This window comes from Microtus pennsylvanicus, chromosome X, assembly GCF_037038515.1.
Source record: "Microtus pennsylvanicus isolate mMicPen1 chromosome X, mMicPen1.hap1, whole genome shotgun sequence".
Classification (NCBI taxonomy): domain Eukaryota; kingdom Metazoa; phylum Chordata; class Mammalia; order Rodentia; family Cricetidae; genus Microtus; species Microtus pennsylvanicus.
In genome coordinates this window covers 33,943,483-33,958,755 of record NC_134601.1, presented here as the reverse complement: position 1 = coordinate 33,958,755, position 15,273 = coordinate 33,943,483, and the positions used below count along the sequence as shown (strand labels likewise).

General features: G+C 39.6%; 1 protein-coding gene across 3 annotated transcripts in view; it reads right to left on the bottom strand.

Moving 5' to 3' along the window:
* Positions 1-15,273, bottom strand: part of Mid2 (midline 2) — a 101,102-nt gene that overhangs the window by 7,499 nt on the left and 78,330 nt on the right. For 2 of the 3 annotated variants that reach the window (XM_075957181.1, XM_075957180.1), the window contains exons 6-7: positions 10,894-11,021; positions 9,502-9,735 (exon numbers count right to left, since the gene is read on the bottom strand). In XM_075957181.1, coding sequence (XP_075813296.1) covers positions 9,502-9,735; positions 10,894-11,021 — 362 coding nt within the window. The remainder of the gene's footprint in view (positions 1-9,501; positions 9,736-10,893; positions 11,022-15,273) is intronic. The other variant, XM_075957182.1, reaches the window with a different exon arrangement.

Below are 15,273 nucleotides of genomic sequence, written 5' to 3'. Positions count from 1 at the left end.
TTTTCTTTCTCTCTACTGTTATCTGTTTCTTAATTGGTATACCATTTTAAAATACAATTCTACTTGAAAATGGAGAAGAAAGGACAAGGAAAATGAAGACAAAATTTAGTCCTTATAATACGCCTCTAATGAAGGACTTAGTGAGATCAGAAATTAGATATCTCGTTATGACTACTTTACAAGGGATCTGATCAGGAGACTTAAAATTAATTTGAGGTTAGGTAGGAAAGGCCTAAATTAGAACTAGAAAGCAAGACGTAAACTGGGCACAGTGGTACACCTGTAATCCCAGCGCCTCAGAAATAGAGGCAGGAGGATCAATGAGCTAACGGGCAGCCTCAGCTATAGAGCAATTTCTAAGCTCAGCCAAGGCCATCTCAAAACATCAAATAAAGACCAAACAGACAAACAACCATCATAATAGGAAATGAAAAGATATACTATAGAAATAGCCAGACTTGGTTGAGATAGTAAATGACTCTTGTTGAAAAAGGAGAAGGGTTAGGACAAAGCTGTGGTCTGTGTTATCATTGGACAGTATGAGCAACAAACCACAGAACTTTTATCACAAAGAGGATAGTACAGGGTCTCCCAAAAGTTTTTTAAAAAGCAGCTACAAATATTTTTTCACAGTGAAGTACCATGTAGCTATTTTTTTTTTTTTAAAGAGCAAGGAGGACGCTCTCTACAAGCTGACGGAGAATTAGTTCCAGGAAATATAGCCAACTGAAAACCCTAATTATAAAAGACCATATATAGTATATAGTATTTTCAAGGGAAATAGAAATAATTAATCATATTACATTTTCTTGGATTTACAAAAACAATAACCACAGTAAGTATAACCTAGGAAATAACAAGTTTGGCCACTTACGAAGGTAAAAGGGATACCAGAGAAAAGGATAATTCTCTGAATATACTTTTTAGCATATTTTCTCTTTTAAGGAACTTTTTATTAAATAAATCAATAAATTTTCATTTCAAATTTGAAAGTACACATCAATTCAAAAGGTTAAAATTAAATCAATAAACAAAAATAGGAAAGATGGGACTAAAGGCAAACTGAAACAAGTTATACCCACTGCATCTTAAAGGAATAATGACCATAAAAAATACAGTTGAGGGGAGAACTGTTCAAGTGCTCCTCCAGGCAACTACATCCTCAGCCCCCAAGGAAATCAATTCTAAAAATATGACAGACATATGACAGGATGGAGCAAGTACACACGGATGCTGTTGAGACTCAAGAGTCTCGCCGTGGAGAAAAGAGCATGCAGCATAGGGAATGAGAGAAAGCAAGAAGGAGCTTGTGGCGATGGATGAGAAAGGAATGAATTTCATGTGGCTTGCATGGGGTCCGACAATGTCCCCCTCGTTCAAACTTTCCCTCCAGGAGAAGGCAGGAGGTTCATGAGACCCAGGAGGTAAACAAAGCCATCACACCTCTGGGAAAATGAAACTTGGAAGATTCTCTAAGGCCCCTCCCCCAGTTTTCCAGAAGGAGTAAACAACTGCTGGGCGAGGAGACTTTGAGCAGCCCAGGTGAGGAGGAGAAACCACTGAACCGCCTGCAAATTGTGCTGCTGAGGCTGCAAATTTCCTAAACCATGACCCATGTGGTAGTGGGATTTTTGGTGATAAAGTTGCCTTTTTGAGCTATCCCTGCTTTTTCAAGTAACTTTTTACCCATATTCTTATAAGCTACTCCAATAAAAACACAGTGGTGCAGCAAGTTGGATTTTGTCTATTTTGAGTTCCCTTTCTGGGATAGGTGTGTGTGTGTGTGTGTGTGTGTGTGTGTGTGTGTGTTCAGCAAAAGCCTCTCACACAACACTGTATGACTTCTAAAATATTTACAGTTAGTCCCCTTTATCTGTGGGTTTTGCAATCAAGGATTGGCTCAACTACAGATTTTTTGGGGGAGAGGGGGTTTAAGATAGAGTTTCTTTGTGTAGCCTCTCCTAAAACTCACTCTATAGACCAGGCTGGCCCTGAACTCACAGAGATCTGCTCTGCCTCCCGAGTGCTGGGATTAAAGGTGTGCACCACCACGACCCAGCAGATTTTTAAGGTTTTTTTAAAAAAGATTTATTTATTTTTATTTTATGGGTGTTTATTGTGTGTGTGTGTGCACCAAGTGTATGTAGTAGCCACAGAGACTAGAAGAGAGTGTAAATCCCCTGAAACCGGAGTTACAGACAGTTGTGAGCTTCCATGTGAGTGCTGGAAAATTATGCTAGGTCCTCAGTAGAAACAGCTAGTACTCTTCAGCACTGGGCTGTCTTTCCAGCCCCAACAAACTACAGATTTAAAGACTGGAGACAGGACATTACCATGTAGCCCAAGCTAGCTTGAAATCCCCCATATAGAAATAGACTGTCCTCAAATTCATGATTCCTCAACCTCAGGTATAACTTCCCTGCATATGCCAAGATGTTTGAGGCTAAACACAGTTTTCTAAATTATATCTGCATAGAATATGTATGGTCTTTTTCATACTATTCCCTAAACAATAGAATAACGATTTATAGAATTTATACTTTATGAAGCAATATAGTCTACAAATGACTTAAAGTATATAGGAAGATGGTTATAGATTGTATGCAAACACTACACCATTTTATGTAGGGATTTGAGTCTTGAAAGATTCTGGGATCCTCAGCAGGTCATGTAAACCAATCTCACCTGGATACTAACAGGCAATTATACATACTTCCATATATATACAGATGTGCACATATGTAGATTTTATACATATGTATATGTGGCAGTTTTAATGAGAATGCTTCCCATAGACTAAGATGCTTGGATACTCGATCTCTAGTGGATAGGACTGTGTGGATAGGTTTAGGAGGTGTGACTGGAAGAAATATGTCCCTGAGGTTTTCAAAAGTCATATGCCATTCAAAGTTCAGTCTTTCTGCTTCCTGTTTCAGTTCAAGATGTGAGTTATCAGCCTGATTCTCCTGCTGCTATACCCTAACTATGCCTTCATAGGCTCTGGATCGATGACATCATAGACATCTAAGCCACTGGAACCATAAGCCCAAAGAAACTCTTCTGGAAGTTGCCTTTTTCATGGTCCTTTATCACAGCAACAGAAGGGTGACAATTTAGTATATGATGTGAGTGGATATGTGTGTGTGCATATTACTAAGGTTTTACTTTCTAATATAATTGTCCTACTAAAAGTAACCGGGGCTCCTGGGAAAATAGCTGACTTGAAGGTTTGGACAGCATAAAGTTAAAAAGAGTCGTCAGTATTTTTTGTTAGGCCAGAAAGCAAAACAAAATGCTCACAAAAGGAATAGAAGAATATCATACAAACCCTGCAGTTGCCTTGAAAGGCTCTCACTGGCTAAATTCGGGACATTTACACAAGAAAAATGAAGGTACTAAGGAATTCTAAATTATTGATGAAAATGCATCCACAAGTCTCCACTGATGAATAAATAAAAAAGATGAAATAGAGAGGCTCTTGCTACACAGAAGAATATTGAGTGTCAATTTGTGAGTGTGGGACAGAGTGTGCAGCGGGAAACCGGTCATTTCCCAATCATCATATGAAGACTGTATAGGCATCAGTTGATGCCTAGCTGGGGGTAAGAGTGGGGTGAGATGGGTTTGATGAAGAAGCAGGATTTTTTGTTTTGTTTTGGTTTTAAAGCATCACCATACAGATCGCTTACTGGTAGCATAAAAAAACAGAAATACATAATTTTAATGATTCAGGTAACATAATGGTCAGATAATCAAAATTAGTACCAAGAATGTAATGTAAATGGGCATTGCGTGTATCCAGATATGATATCCTAAGAAGTATACTGTTAATATTATATTCTATCACCTGCATATTATTCCAGCAAGGAACACATGGCCTGAATATAACTGTGAGGAAGTATCAGATAAATCTGAATTAAGAAACAATGTGAGAAGAGACAGAGACGTGCTATGTAGCCTAGGCTGGACTTGAGCTATAATCCTTCACCTGGAATTACTGATGTGTACTATCACACCTAGAAAATGGGCACTGCTTTAAACAACAAGAATTATTAAAGACAAAGAAGGACTGAGGAAGCCTGCCAGGCTAAAGAAAGCCCAATATACGATAATTAAATGTAATGTTAAATCCTAGATTATCAAAGTCAATGCTGGGCTATTTATATATAAACCTGGAATGCAAATGGAGAGTTATATAAAAGTATTATGTGGTTGTTAATTTTTTTTTTGAGATAGAGTCTCACCATGTATTCCTGGCTAGCCTTGAACTCACAGAAATCCACATACCTCTGATATTAAGTTTCTTAAAGTTGACAGATGTATAAAGGGTTAGGGAACTATGGAGAAGAGGGGTCAGAAATAATATAAGAGCCAGAAGATAGGGAGCAGGGTTGTGACTTGCCATCTTCCTTACAAAACTCAGTCTGTGCAACAAGAACTCAGCAGGTGTGGATACCTGCACCGAGTCTGCATAAGAATGGGCTTGTCAGGGCTCCTAACTGTTTGTAACAGCAGATCTAGGGGATTTCCTGCCTTCTTCTGGCTTCAGGAACAGCAGGGATGGTGCACATGCATAGGTTCATATGCACAAAATAAACATAAATAAATAAAAAATCCAAAAAACAAAACAACAAAAGGATGGGCCTATCACCAGTCAGACCTGAATGGAGGAAAGGTTCAGGAACCTTAGCCTTCGCTAATAAACTATTCGATATTGACAGATTCAGGGAGAGAGGTAATCACTGCCTTAAAGTATATACTTGCTAATGCCCGCACAGGGTTTAGATGAACAATTCCAATCTAATGGTCATACAGACGTCTCTTGTTAAACGAAATGGATCGCAAAACAAAACCAAAAGTTAGGATTCTGGGAAAGGCCCTCATCAGGATGAAGGGAGTGGACAGAGATGTGAACTAAAAGAGGGTGTGAGTAAGAGCAATCACAATAATCTGTTTACATGTATGAAATTGTCAAATACAAAGACAATCAAGTGTAAAGAGCATTTCCTTTTGGGAAATCTACATTGAAGAATTTAGGGGGTGAAAAGAAGTGATGGATGCAAATTTACTCTCAAATGATTCAGAAAATATAGAGTCAATGGAACAGATAACAAAGTAAAATATCAATCGCATGCCAATACGGGTAAGAAGTACAGGGTGTTCTTTGTGTTAGCATTGCAATTTTTTTAAATTTTGAAATCATTCCTATTTTGTTTGTGTGCACGAACATGTGTGTGTGTGTATGCGTGTGTGTATGTGTGTGCATGTGTGTGCATGTGTATGCGTGTGTGTGTATGTGTGTGCATGTGTGTGTGTATGTGTATGCGTATGTGTGTGCATGCATGTGTATGTGTATGCGTATGTGTGTGCATGTGTGTGCGTGTGTGTGTGTGCATGTGTGTGCGTGTGTGTGTGTGTGTGTGTGTGTGTAGGCCAGAAAGAAAAGCCAGAAGACAAGCCTGGGTGTCAATCCTCATGCACGGTCTATCTTTTTGTCTGAGACAGCCTCTCACTGCCTTGGAACTAATTCAGTAGGCTGTCTGTCTGGCCAGCAAGCCTCAGGGATCTACCCATTTCTACCTCCCTAGCGCCGGCATTGCAGCTGTGCTACTGGGCTGAGATGTGTTTACACAGGGGCCAGGGACTGAACTCAGCTGTTGACACGTTACCCTCTGCACTGTCTCCCTCGCTACCTACCATTCCTGAGTTTATAAAGCTAAATATACGATTGTGTGGTTTTCAGTAAGACTTGGTGTGATGGGACCTACAAGTAAATTGTGGTAATGAAAGCACACCCCTTATTCAAAGGGAAGTGCCAAAATAGGAAAATTTAAGCAACAGGACATGCGCACATGTGTGGTGGAGACGGCTAAATCGGTGGAAAGATAAAGAGCTGAAGTTCTAGCTTTGTGGCCACGTGCTCCAGACTGCCTGACCAGACAGAGGTTATGTCCAAGTCTTTGTAATACAAAAATCACTGAACTAGAAAGATAACAGAGTATCCAGGAAGACAAACACTTGTTGGAATTCTCATTCACCTCAGAGTATGGCCTGAAAACTTATTGTCTGTGATCATTTAAATCTTAGAAGAAGTCGTAGGAGAGCTCAAAATAAAGGGGATAAGTTAAGAAGGAGGGAGAGCTACCTCTTTCGACATAACTACTCTGGGAGTCTGAGGTAGGAGAATTGCTATGAACCCCAGGTTAACCAGGGTTCCTGCCTCAAAAAAAAAGAAGGGGAGAGGAGAAGAAAAAGGGGGCAGCAAGGAAGCAAGCAAGTGAGCAAGGAAGGGATTTCTAGATAATGACAATGTGAAGAATGTCTCAAGAGAAAGTAGCTCTCAGCACTTGTGTTCACTCAACAGGGGCAGGCCTGACTGATAGGACTGGAGCGCTGAGTCTTCATTAATAGTTCTTTTGAGTAAAATGGTTGCCTATTGCCTTTAATCTCAGTACCTAGGGGGCAGAGAAAAGGGAATCTCTGAGTTCAAGACCAGTCTTGTCCATACAGTGAGTTCCAGGCCAGCTAGGGCTACAAAGGGAGGACTCATGTAAAAAAAATTACTCATTGCCATTTAAATTTTCGCAGCAAGGGTCTTGCGCCTATCCTACTGAACTTTTCTGCCAATGTATGAAAGCACAGATGTCAGGCTGAGAGGAAAATCAAATGTACTGAAAAGTAGAAAACAGATCTAGGAGGATCTGGGCATGATGGGATACAGAGTCAAGGGTAACAAGACAAGACGTAATAGGCATAAATTCAAAGGTGTTGAGTTTGAGTTGAGTGGGGATAGAAATTATCATACATAGGACTCTCGTTAAGTTTATGCTTGGGAACATTTGGTAGTCAATGCGGCTGCCAAAAAGGTACAGAACAGGAGGGAAGCAACTTATGCACAAGAAACATACCCCATTGACTGGGGCCACACCTGCATTGGTAGATGCTTGTCCAGTATGAAGAAAAGCCCTAGATTCCTTCTCCAGCTCTACATAAAACCAAATGTGGTAGTAAATTCCTATAATCCTAGCACTCAGGCAGTGCTGACAGAAGAGTCAGAAGTTCAAAGTCACTCTCTGCTACACAGTAAATTCAAGGCCAGCCTGAACTACAAGAGACCCTGTCTCAGAGGAGGAAAAAAAAGACATAATTCATCTACCCTTTGGGGAAGTCAAACCACGTTTGGAGTACTTATGTTCACTTTTGACACAAAGCACATTTGAAGAGCACTTAACCGAAAGAAGATTGCCCATCAAAAGAATGCTATGCTGGGAAAGGGTCTGAAGAGCACATTGTACTAGGAGCATCAAAAGAACCAAAGATGCCGAGTCATAAAAACGTAACGTTAGTAGTTACATATGAGCTACCCCAAATGCCTGAAGAACTGTTATGGTCAAGATGGAATAATTTTCTTAATGAGGCACAAAATGATTAATCAAGGAGCATCAAGCTTGATGTCTGGCAGTCACAGGTTCCGATCTTGTCCCACCATTTTGGAGTTCTGTGTCCCTGGGAAACTCACTTAACCTGAGCACCAATTTCTTCACATATAAAATTGGAATCAATATAATCTCTTTTAGAAGAGCACTTGAGGACTAAATGAGAGTGTGAGGACGGCAAAGCAGAGTGCACACATGGCTTTACTTCTGTCCTTATTATTTACCAAGAGAAACAGGCTTCTTCCAAGGAAGTATTGGAAATAATGTATAGCTGCTCAAAAATCAAATGGACTGTTTTCATGAAAATGAGCATGCCCTTATTAGCAACATTCAAGCAGAGACATCTACTTGTCCGGTAAAAGGGAAGATTAGACTTCTAAGATGCTATTAACCTTAGCATTAGTAGCACTAGCAGAAACTCCTTTAGGCCTTCATTTACAAAGGACTCTGGCTTTGAAACCAGAGGAGACAGTTTTTAGGCTTGTCAGTTCTCAGACCTGTTCTCAGTTTCTGGGAGATAATTGTTCTTCCTCTATCAGGAAGGGAAAGGACAGTTCCTATCTTTGACATGGGCTTCCAGAACTTATAGAGTGAACTGGAAGAGGAGACGTATAGTAAGGTCTTACAGCCTATGACTTCATAATCTGAAGAGATGCCCAGAAACATATGGCCACATGAACCAAGTGCCTTAGGCTGGAACTTCATGAGGCAAGTATTTTTTAATGTTTTATTCCCAAATATCCCCTTATCTCTCCTTCCTAGTTCTGTCACAAAACAGAATTCTGCCCATGAATTATCTCCAAATAAGAAAAGAAAGCCCATAAGGAGGGTTTATGTGAAGGAAGAGTCTATTCATGTTGGTCTGTGAAGAAGAACATAAACGCAAAGTGCAAAGTCAAAGAAAATATTAATGTGCAGCTTTGCAAATGCAACTGCTTGGATTCAGCTTTGATTCTGTTTTGTTTCCTGTTGTGGGATATTTGTACACTGTGTGAAGATATATTGTTGCGATTGGCTTAGTAAAGAGCTCAAGGAGGCAAGAGGTAGAGGTGGGACTTCTGGGCAGAGAGAGAAAGGAAGAAGAGATAATAAAGGCATGGGAGACTCCAGGAGAAGTGGAGAGGAAACAGAAGGTGCAAGATGGAAGTGAGGTAATGCCACATGATAGAATGCAGATTAATAAAATATGGGCTAATTTAAGTTGTAAAAGCTAGTTGAAAACAAGTAAGCTAAAGGCCAAGCGTTCATAATTAATAACAAGTCTCCATGCCATTATTTGGGAGTTGTCTGGAAGGACAGAAAAAGACTCATTACAGTTTCCATTGCTTTCTCTCCCCCTAGCCTCCTCCCTCCAGTAAACTGAGGGGACCTTTCTGTTCAATGCCTACTAAGTGTCAATCAGTTAAGTTCCTGCTGTGCCCGGTTTAGCTCCAGTTCAGCAGAAGGTGAAATCATGTTAACAGGTAGGCTGAAGAGTAGCCTTTGGAACATCTTTAACTATGATCCACGGATACTGCTTTTTGTTTGCTTTTTGACACGGGTCTTGAAATTGCAATTCTATTGCTTTAACCTCCTCCACGTTGGGATTATCAGCATGAACCACTGATCTGGCCCTGTCACGTTTTTATATTTACTGGAATTATTTGTGGAAATGCAGAAGTAGTAAAGAGAAGAATGGCAGGGGCAGAAAACTGATCTACATGTTCATAGACACAAATAGGTAATGAAAGGAAGTAATGGTCTTTGAACATAATTTGATCATGATAATGAAATGGAAGAAGATGCAGAGAGAGAGAGGGAGAGAGAGAGGTTCACACATGTGGAATGGAGTGATTTACAGCTACCCAGGAACATATATTGAACAGCACTTTGGATCAATGGAGTGGTATGGATTTAGAAAAGGCTAAGGATCACATAAACCATAATGACTTATCCCAGTGACTACCCAGCAAGAAAATACACAACCAGCTTATCAGCCACCAGTAATGTTTTACAATATCCTGGGAGCTTACACTGTCTATGAAAGTCTATACTAAACAACCTCACATGTCTTGCAAACACTTGCCTCGTGGCGCACCGGCCAATCTTGAGCAGCTTACTGCTTCCTTACATTTCCTTATCTCTGGCCACAGGCCCCAACTACACCATGACTTACTGATGAAGTTAGCCTGGCCAGTGAATATGGTGTACTGAAGCTCATAGGAGCTGATGCTGAACTCATCGTCCGAGATCCAGTGGACTGTAATGGTGTCATGGGAGGCGGTACAAAGTTCTTCTCGGATAGATGGTGGGTTTGGGGCTGAAAAAAACATAAAGAAACTGGTAAGGAAATACCTTGTCTCTTCAGAAGAGGTAGGAATTTTTGTTACTGTATTATTTTTTCCAGTCTTCGGGCTTAAGCCCCTGATAGACAAGCACAGTACTACTGAGCAACACCCTCCGCTCTGGAGAAAGTGTCTTAATAAACAAACTTTGACAAGAATCATGCAGACTGAAGCTCTGTACTGAGACCTCAAGCCTTCCCCAGCCACTTTTGGCAAATATGTAAGACTAAGTAATTGCAATGCCTTCTCCACCTTTCTAAAGTGCCTGGGAAAGCACGTATGTAGTTAGCAAAGCAAAATAGTTTTTTCTTGTTACTTGGATTTCAACCTATTTTTATTTCAAAATAATCTTTTCGGAGACATTTGCCAGTATTTAAATGCTAATTAATAAGAATTTCCCACTGTAAAATGGGCATTACCATATAGATTTGTTATGAAAAAAATAATACAAAATTAATATATAGTGTCTGGAATAAAATAGATAACAAGTAATAGCCGCATTGGTATCATAACAATATAGCTACAAACAAGGTTATTGTGTGTAGATTTTTCTCAAGAAATGACCATTGAGTAATCCTGAAGGTAGCCAGCATTCTTAACAAGCTGGTTTCATCCTTTACTTTCTTTGTATTCTTCACGGGTATTTTTAGTCTTTATTCCAATCAGCTTAACAAACGTAGACTGTCACTTCTGACACCAATTTGGTACATGAAAAATTTGTCTGGAAGACTAATCCTGAGTCCTAACAGCTCAGGGAAGTAATATGATACTTAATAAGAAACAAATTTGACAAATTTGTTTTGATAAAACTCCTCTTTCTGTTGCTACCCAGGACTGAACCATATGAAATACTGGTCAAGATCTTTGTCAATGAGCCACAGCCCCTCCCCCAAGACATCCGCTTTTCTTTTATGTAACATGAACCAAAAGATATTGTTTCTATAAAGGTACATGTGGGCTAAAACTGTACCACCCTGAACATACCTGATCTTTTCTGAAAAGATGCATGTGCTATGTAAAGGTTTATGTAAAAACTCTCACAGTAAATCTTTTCCTTTTCAGATTATTTTAGACTAAAAGGGTACAGAAAGACAATTAAATAAAATGGGAAGGAAAGCACAGTACATTCACACCTGTTAAGTAGTCTAGCCCCTCCAATAGTTTCTTTTCTCTAGAAAAATCTAAAGCAAAGTTTTCAAAAGCATCATTAAAATTAATGTCTGGAATCAGAACTTGAGAAGATGCAGTTGCCATAGCGACCCTGAAAAGAAAAAAAAATACATCAATATACATCAAAATAGGCTTGGAACCTTCATCTAATGTTTGATTTCTGGTTTAACGAGGTAAAAATAAATCACTTGTAAGTGAAAATACCACATTTCTGCCTTTCCAATGGAAACAGTTTCAATTTTAATCGTAAGGAATCAATTAAGAGTTAAACCATATTTATACACATATGTTCACCCCTCAAACACACTCCTCCATTCTGTCTTAATTTTGAGAAGTAAATACAGGATTTTTTCCCCTCTGCATCATTTTCCATCTGGCAGACAGCATCAAAGTAGTCCTCTGCTGGCTTAGTGAGAACAGTTTAAGATTGTTTTTCTACATTTTTTTCATGCTAATTTACAAACCATCATGCTGGATGAATGCCTTCCCACTAATACTATTTATTATTTTCTCTTTTACAATATTTATATTTCATTATATTATTCTGATGTCATAATACTGTGATAATGTTATGTCCCAAACTAATTCTTATCTTCTTTCTCACTTATTTGTTTGTTTGTTTCTTTATGATAGGGTTTCATGTATCCCAGAATAGTCTTGAACTTGCTACACAGCTAAGAATAACCTTGAACTCCTGATTCTCCTGCTTCTATCTTCTGAGGGTTGGGAAGATGGGCATGTGCCACCATGTTCAATTTAGGACATGCTGGGGTTCAACCCATGACTTTGTGAGTGCCAGGCAAACACTCTGCCAACAGGGTTAAATCCTTGGGCTCATCTCCCCAACTACTTTTAAGAAACCCAGCAATAAGGATCCAGTTTTGTACTGTTATATCTTCTTCTATAGTTCCTAAAACAATGTTAGATACATAGGGAATAAAATACATGCTGAATGAGCGACTGAATGGCTTACAGTGACAATATGATGCTACCATTTATGGAATGCTTAATATAGAGAGTATATATATTCATGCTATATATATATATGTATATACACTAAGTGCATAAAAAATGAAAATTTACATAAATTATCTAATTTTCTCCCTACCACAATGTTATGTAGTAGATGTTATTTCCATTTTGTAAGTGAGGAAGCATGCACATTTAAAAGCTAAGTAAGCTGCCAAAATCACACACAATAGTAAAAAGTCAAAATTTAATTGAACCCATATCCATTTGATTCTAAACTCTGTTTCCATAACCATTTATTTATTGCTAACTTTATGTGTACATTTTATGTATGTCAGCAATTCTTATGATCTGATGATTAATCAGACTTATCTGAAGGAACTTTTACAAAAATCGTCAGGTTTCAGTTCTGGATCAGATCTTCTGAGTGAGAGGAACTGAAGGTCCTTGTGCATACAAATGGCAAGATAGAAGGAAACAGTCATTATCTTGGAAACACTATGCAGATTCTAGCAGACAGAAGAGGCATGGAGTAGAGGAAAATCAGAACAGAAATTTTTATGCTGAGCCATTTGTAAGGACATGAGGAATTGAGCAAATATATATACTCTGCTGCATGTCTACAAACAATACCTCTTGACTATTTCTGAGAATGTAGATGTTTCTGGAATACACTGCATGACAGTATTAAGAAATGAGAGATTAACAATACAAAGACAACTATCCCCAGAAGAAGTTACTTTTTGTTTTATTGTTCTGTATGTGTGTATTTTGTTGGTGGTGGTGCTGTTTTGTTTGTTTTGTTCTGTTTTTTGTTTTTTTTTTGAGACAGGGTTTCTCTGTGTAACAGCCCTGGTTGTCCTGGAACTAGCTCTGTAGCCCAGGAGAACTGCCTGCCTCTGCCTTTCAAGTGCTGGAATTAAAGGCATGCGCCACCACCATGCCTGGCTGGAAGTTACTTTTAAGCCATGACTACATTATGAATACTTAGCAAAGATTAAAGGGTAGAGAATGAGGCAAAATCATGTAAGGCATTATCTTCTTTGTTTTTATCTTAAACCTTTAACGTAAGAATAATAGAAGCCACTGGAGCAATTTAGATAGAGGAGTGATGTGCATACATCTATGGCTTTTTTTCAGAGCTGTGGCCCGAACCCAGGGCCTTGTGCTTGCTAGGTATGCGCTCTACCACTGAGCTAAATCCCCAGCGCCCACATTTATATTTTTTAAATTGTTTTTATTGAGTTATATATTTTTCTCTGCTCCCCTCCCTTCCTCTCCTTCTGCACGCCTTTAATCCCAGCACTTAGGATGCAGAGGTAGGCGGATCTCTGTGAGTTTGAGGCCACCCTGCATTTATGCTTTAAGAACAGTTTTAAAGCTGTAGGGGAGGGAAGTCAATGGGATCTTAAAGTCCCCTAGGAATAAGCAGTAAGTGAAGTATTAATGAGGCAGAATAACAGGGCAGGAAAATTAAGGGGGTCTCTGCTATAAGCCTTCAACTGTTATGAAATCTCACAATAACTTAGCCTATTCACAATAAAAGGCATGTCTTAAGACCCTTGTGTAACCTGCAGAACCCCTGGTTTTGCCTCATCAGGTTGCAATCTTACCCAAGGCTCCTACAGAGCCATTCCATTATTTCACTTATCAAAAAGAAGAAAGAGGCAGAGTAGAGGTGTTTCTTTTGAAAGACTTCAAGCTATATAATTTCAAAAGACTGTAACATTTTATATTCAGGCACTGCTAAGGCATTCAAGGGGGATGCTTTCTTGGGAAGCCCAAACTCATGCTCTTGGCTGTGCTGTATCCTTTTCCCGAGCACCTTTCTTTCTATTTACACTCAGGTTCAAATCGATGTGAAACGGTCTGCCTAAGACACTCCAATTCTGCTCCCAGCTGACTCAGCCCGAGATTCCTTGTCATCACTCCAGTGGCGGTCTCGGAAAAGAACCCCTCAGGCTGCTGCAGGGAGGGGACAGTGTAGGGCTGTGTCTCCTGCCAGAGACCACTGGCTGTGACAGGCTCAGGAGTGGGAACAGAACGGAAAAGGGAGTGGAGGATTTATTTACTAAGCAGTCAAAAATCCCTGGCTTCAGTTCTCTAATACTGCACACACACACACACACACACACACACACACACACACACACACACACACCTGAAAAATTGATTGAAAAACCATGAAAACATGGGACCAGTGTGATGGTCAATGGGTACAGGTGTCTGTCACCAAGCCTGACTGCCCGAGTTTGATCTCCAGAACTCTCACTGTGAAAGGAGAGAATCAACTTTCCTAAGTTGTTTTCTGATCTCACACATGTGGATTCACACACATACCCACAAAGAGGGACATCAATAAGTGAATGGATAATAAATAGATACATACATTACTTAATTAAAAATAAACCAACAGCACCATGAAAACAAGCCAGATGTGGTGGTGAATACCTGTAATCCCAGAACTCAAGAGGATTTCTAGGCTTTGAGGTCAGACTGGACTACGAAGGGAGTTCTAGGTCAGCCAGGACTAGGCAAAAATAACAGCAGCAATAATAACAGTGCCCTATGGAACGAAACAGCCAAGAAGACTTTAAAGGGCAAGCACACAGCAGGGCATGTCAGCACACACCTGGAATCCCAGAACTCAGGATGTTGAGGCAGCAAGATCATGAGTCCCAGGCCAGGCTACATGGCAAGATCCTGCCACAGAAAATCCAAATACATGAGAAACTGAAGAAATGTAAATTAAGACGGGAAAGCATTTAGATTACAAGCAAGATAATATAAGAACTTTTATGTCTGTACTAAACAATGCCTACATGAAGCAAGATAAAAAGACGGAAAATTGGGGGGCATGAGAAAAACGGGGCCTCTCACCCAGAAATCTGAAGCCTCTTGCCAGAAATGAAGAAAGAATTTTAGCACAATTAATAACTGCTTAAGTTTCTCCCTTTTCAGCTGTAAAGCTGTATTTTTCTCTAATCTCACCAGAAATCCCATTTAGAGAGAAAAGGCTTGTACTAAGCCCCTTGTAAGACCACAGTATCTTCTGGCTTAACCCATCAGGTTAGAACTCAATACAAGGCATCTCCAGAGTCACCATATAATCTCAATTCTCAAAAGAGAGAAAGAGGGCAGCAAAAGGCGCTAAGGTTTCTTAGCTAGCAACCTTTTAAGCTGTAACTTGAGGGCTAACACAAGGGTATATACGGTTAATGCCAAGGCCGTTAGTTATGTGCCTCCCTTGTGGAGCCCACATCCACAACTTTGGTATGCCTAATTTTCCATGACTCTTTCTTATACTCTGTGCATGTCTTATTTTCTGTGGCTCCCTTGAGGAGTTCACATCCATACATGGGTATTTAATTCTC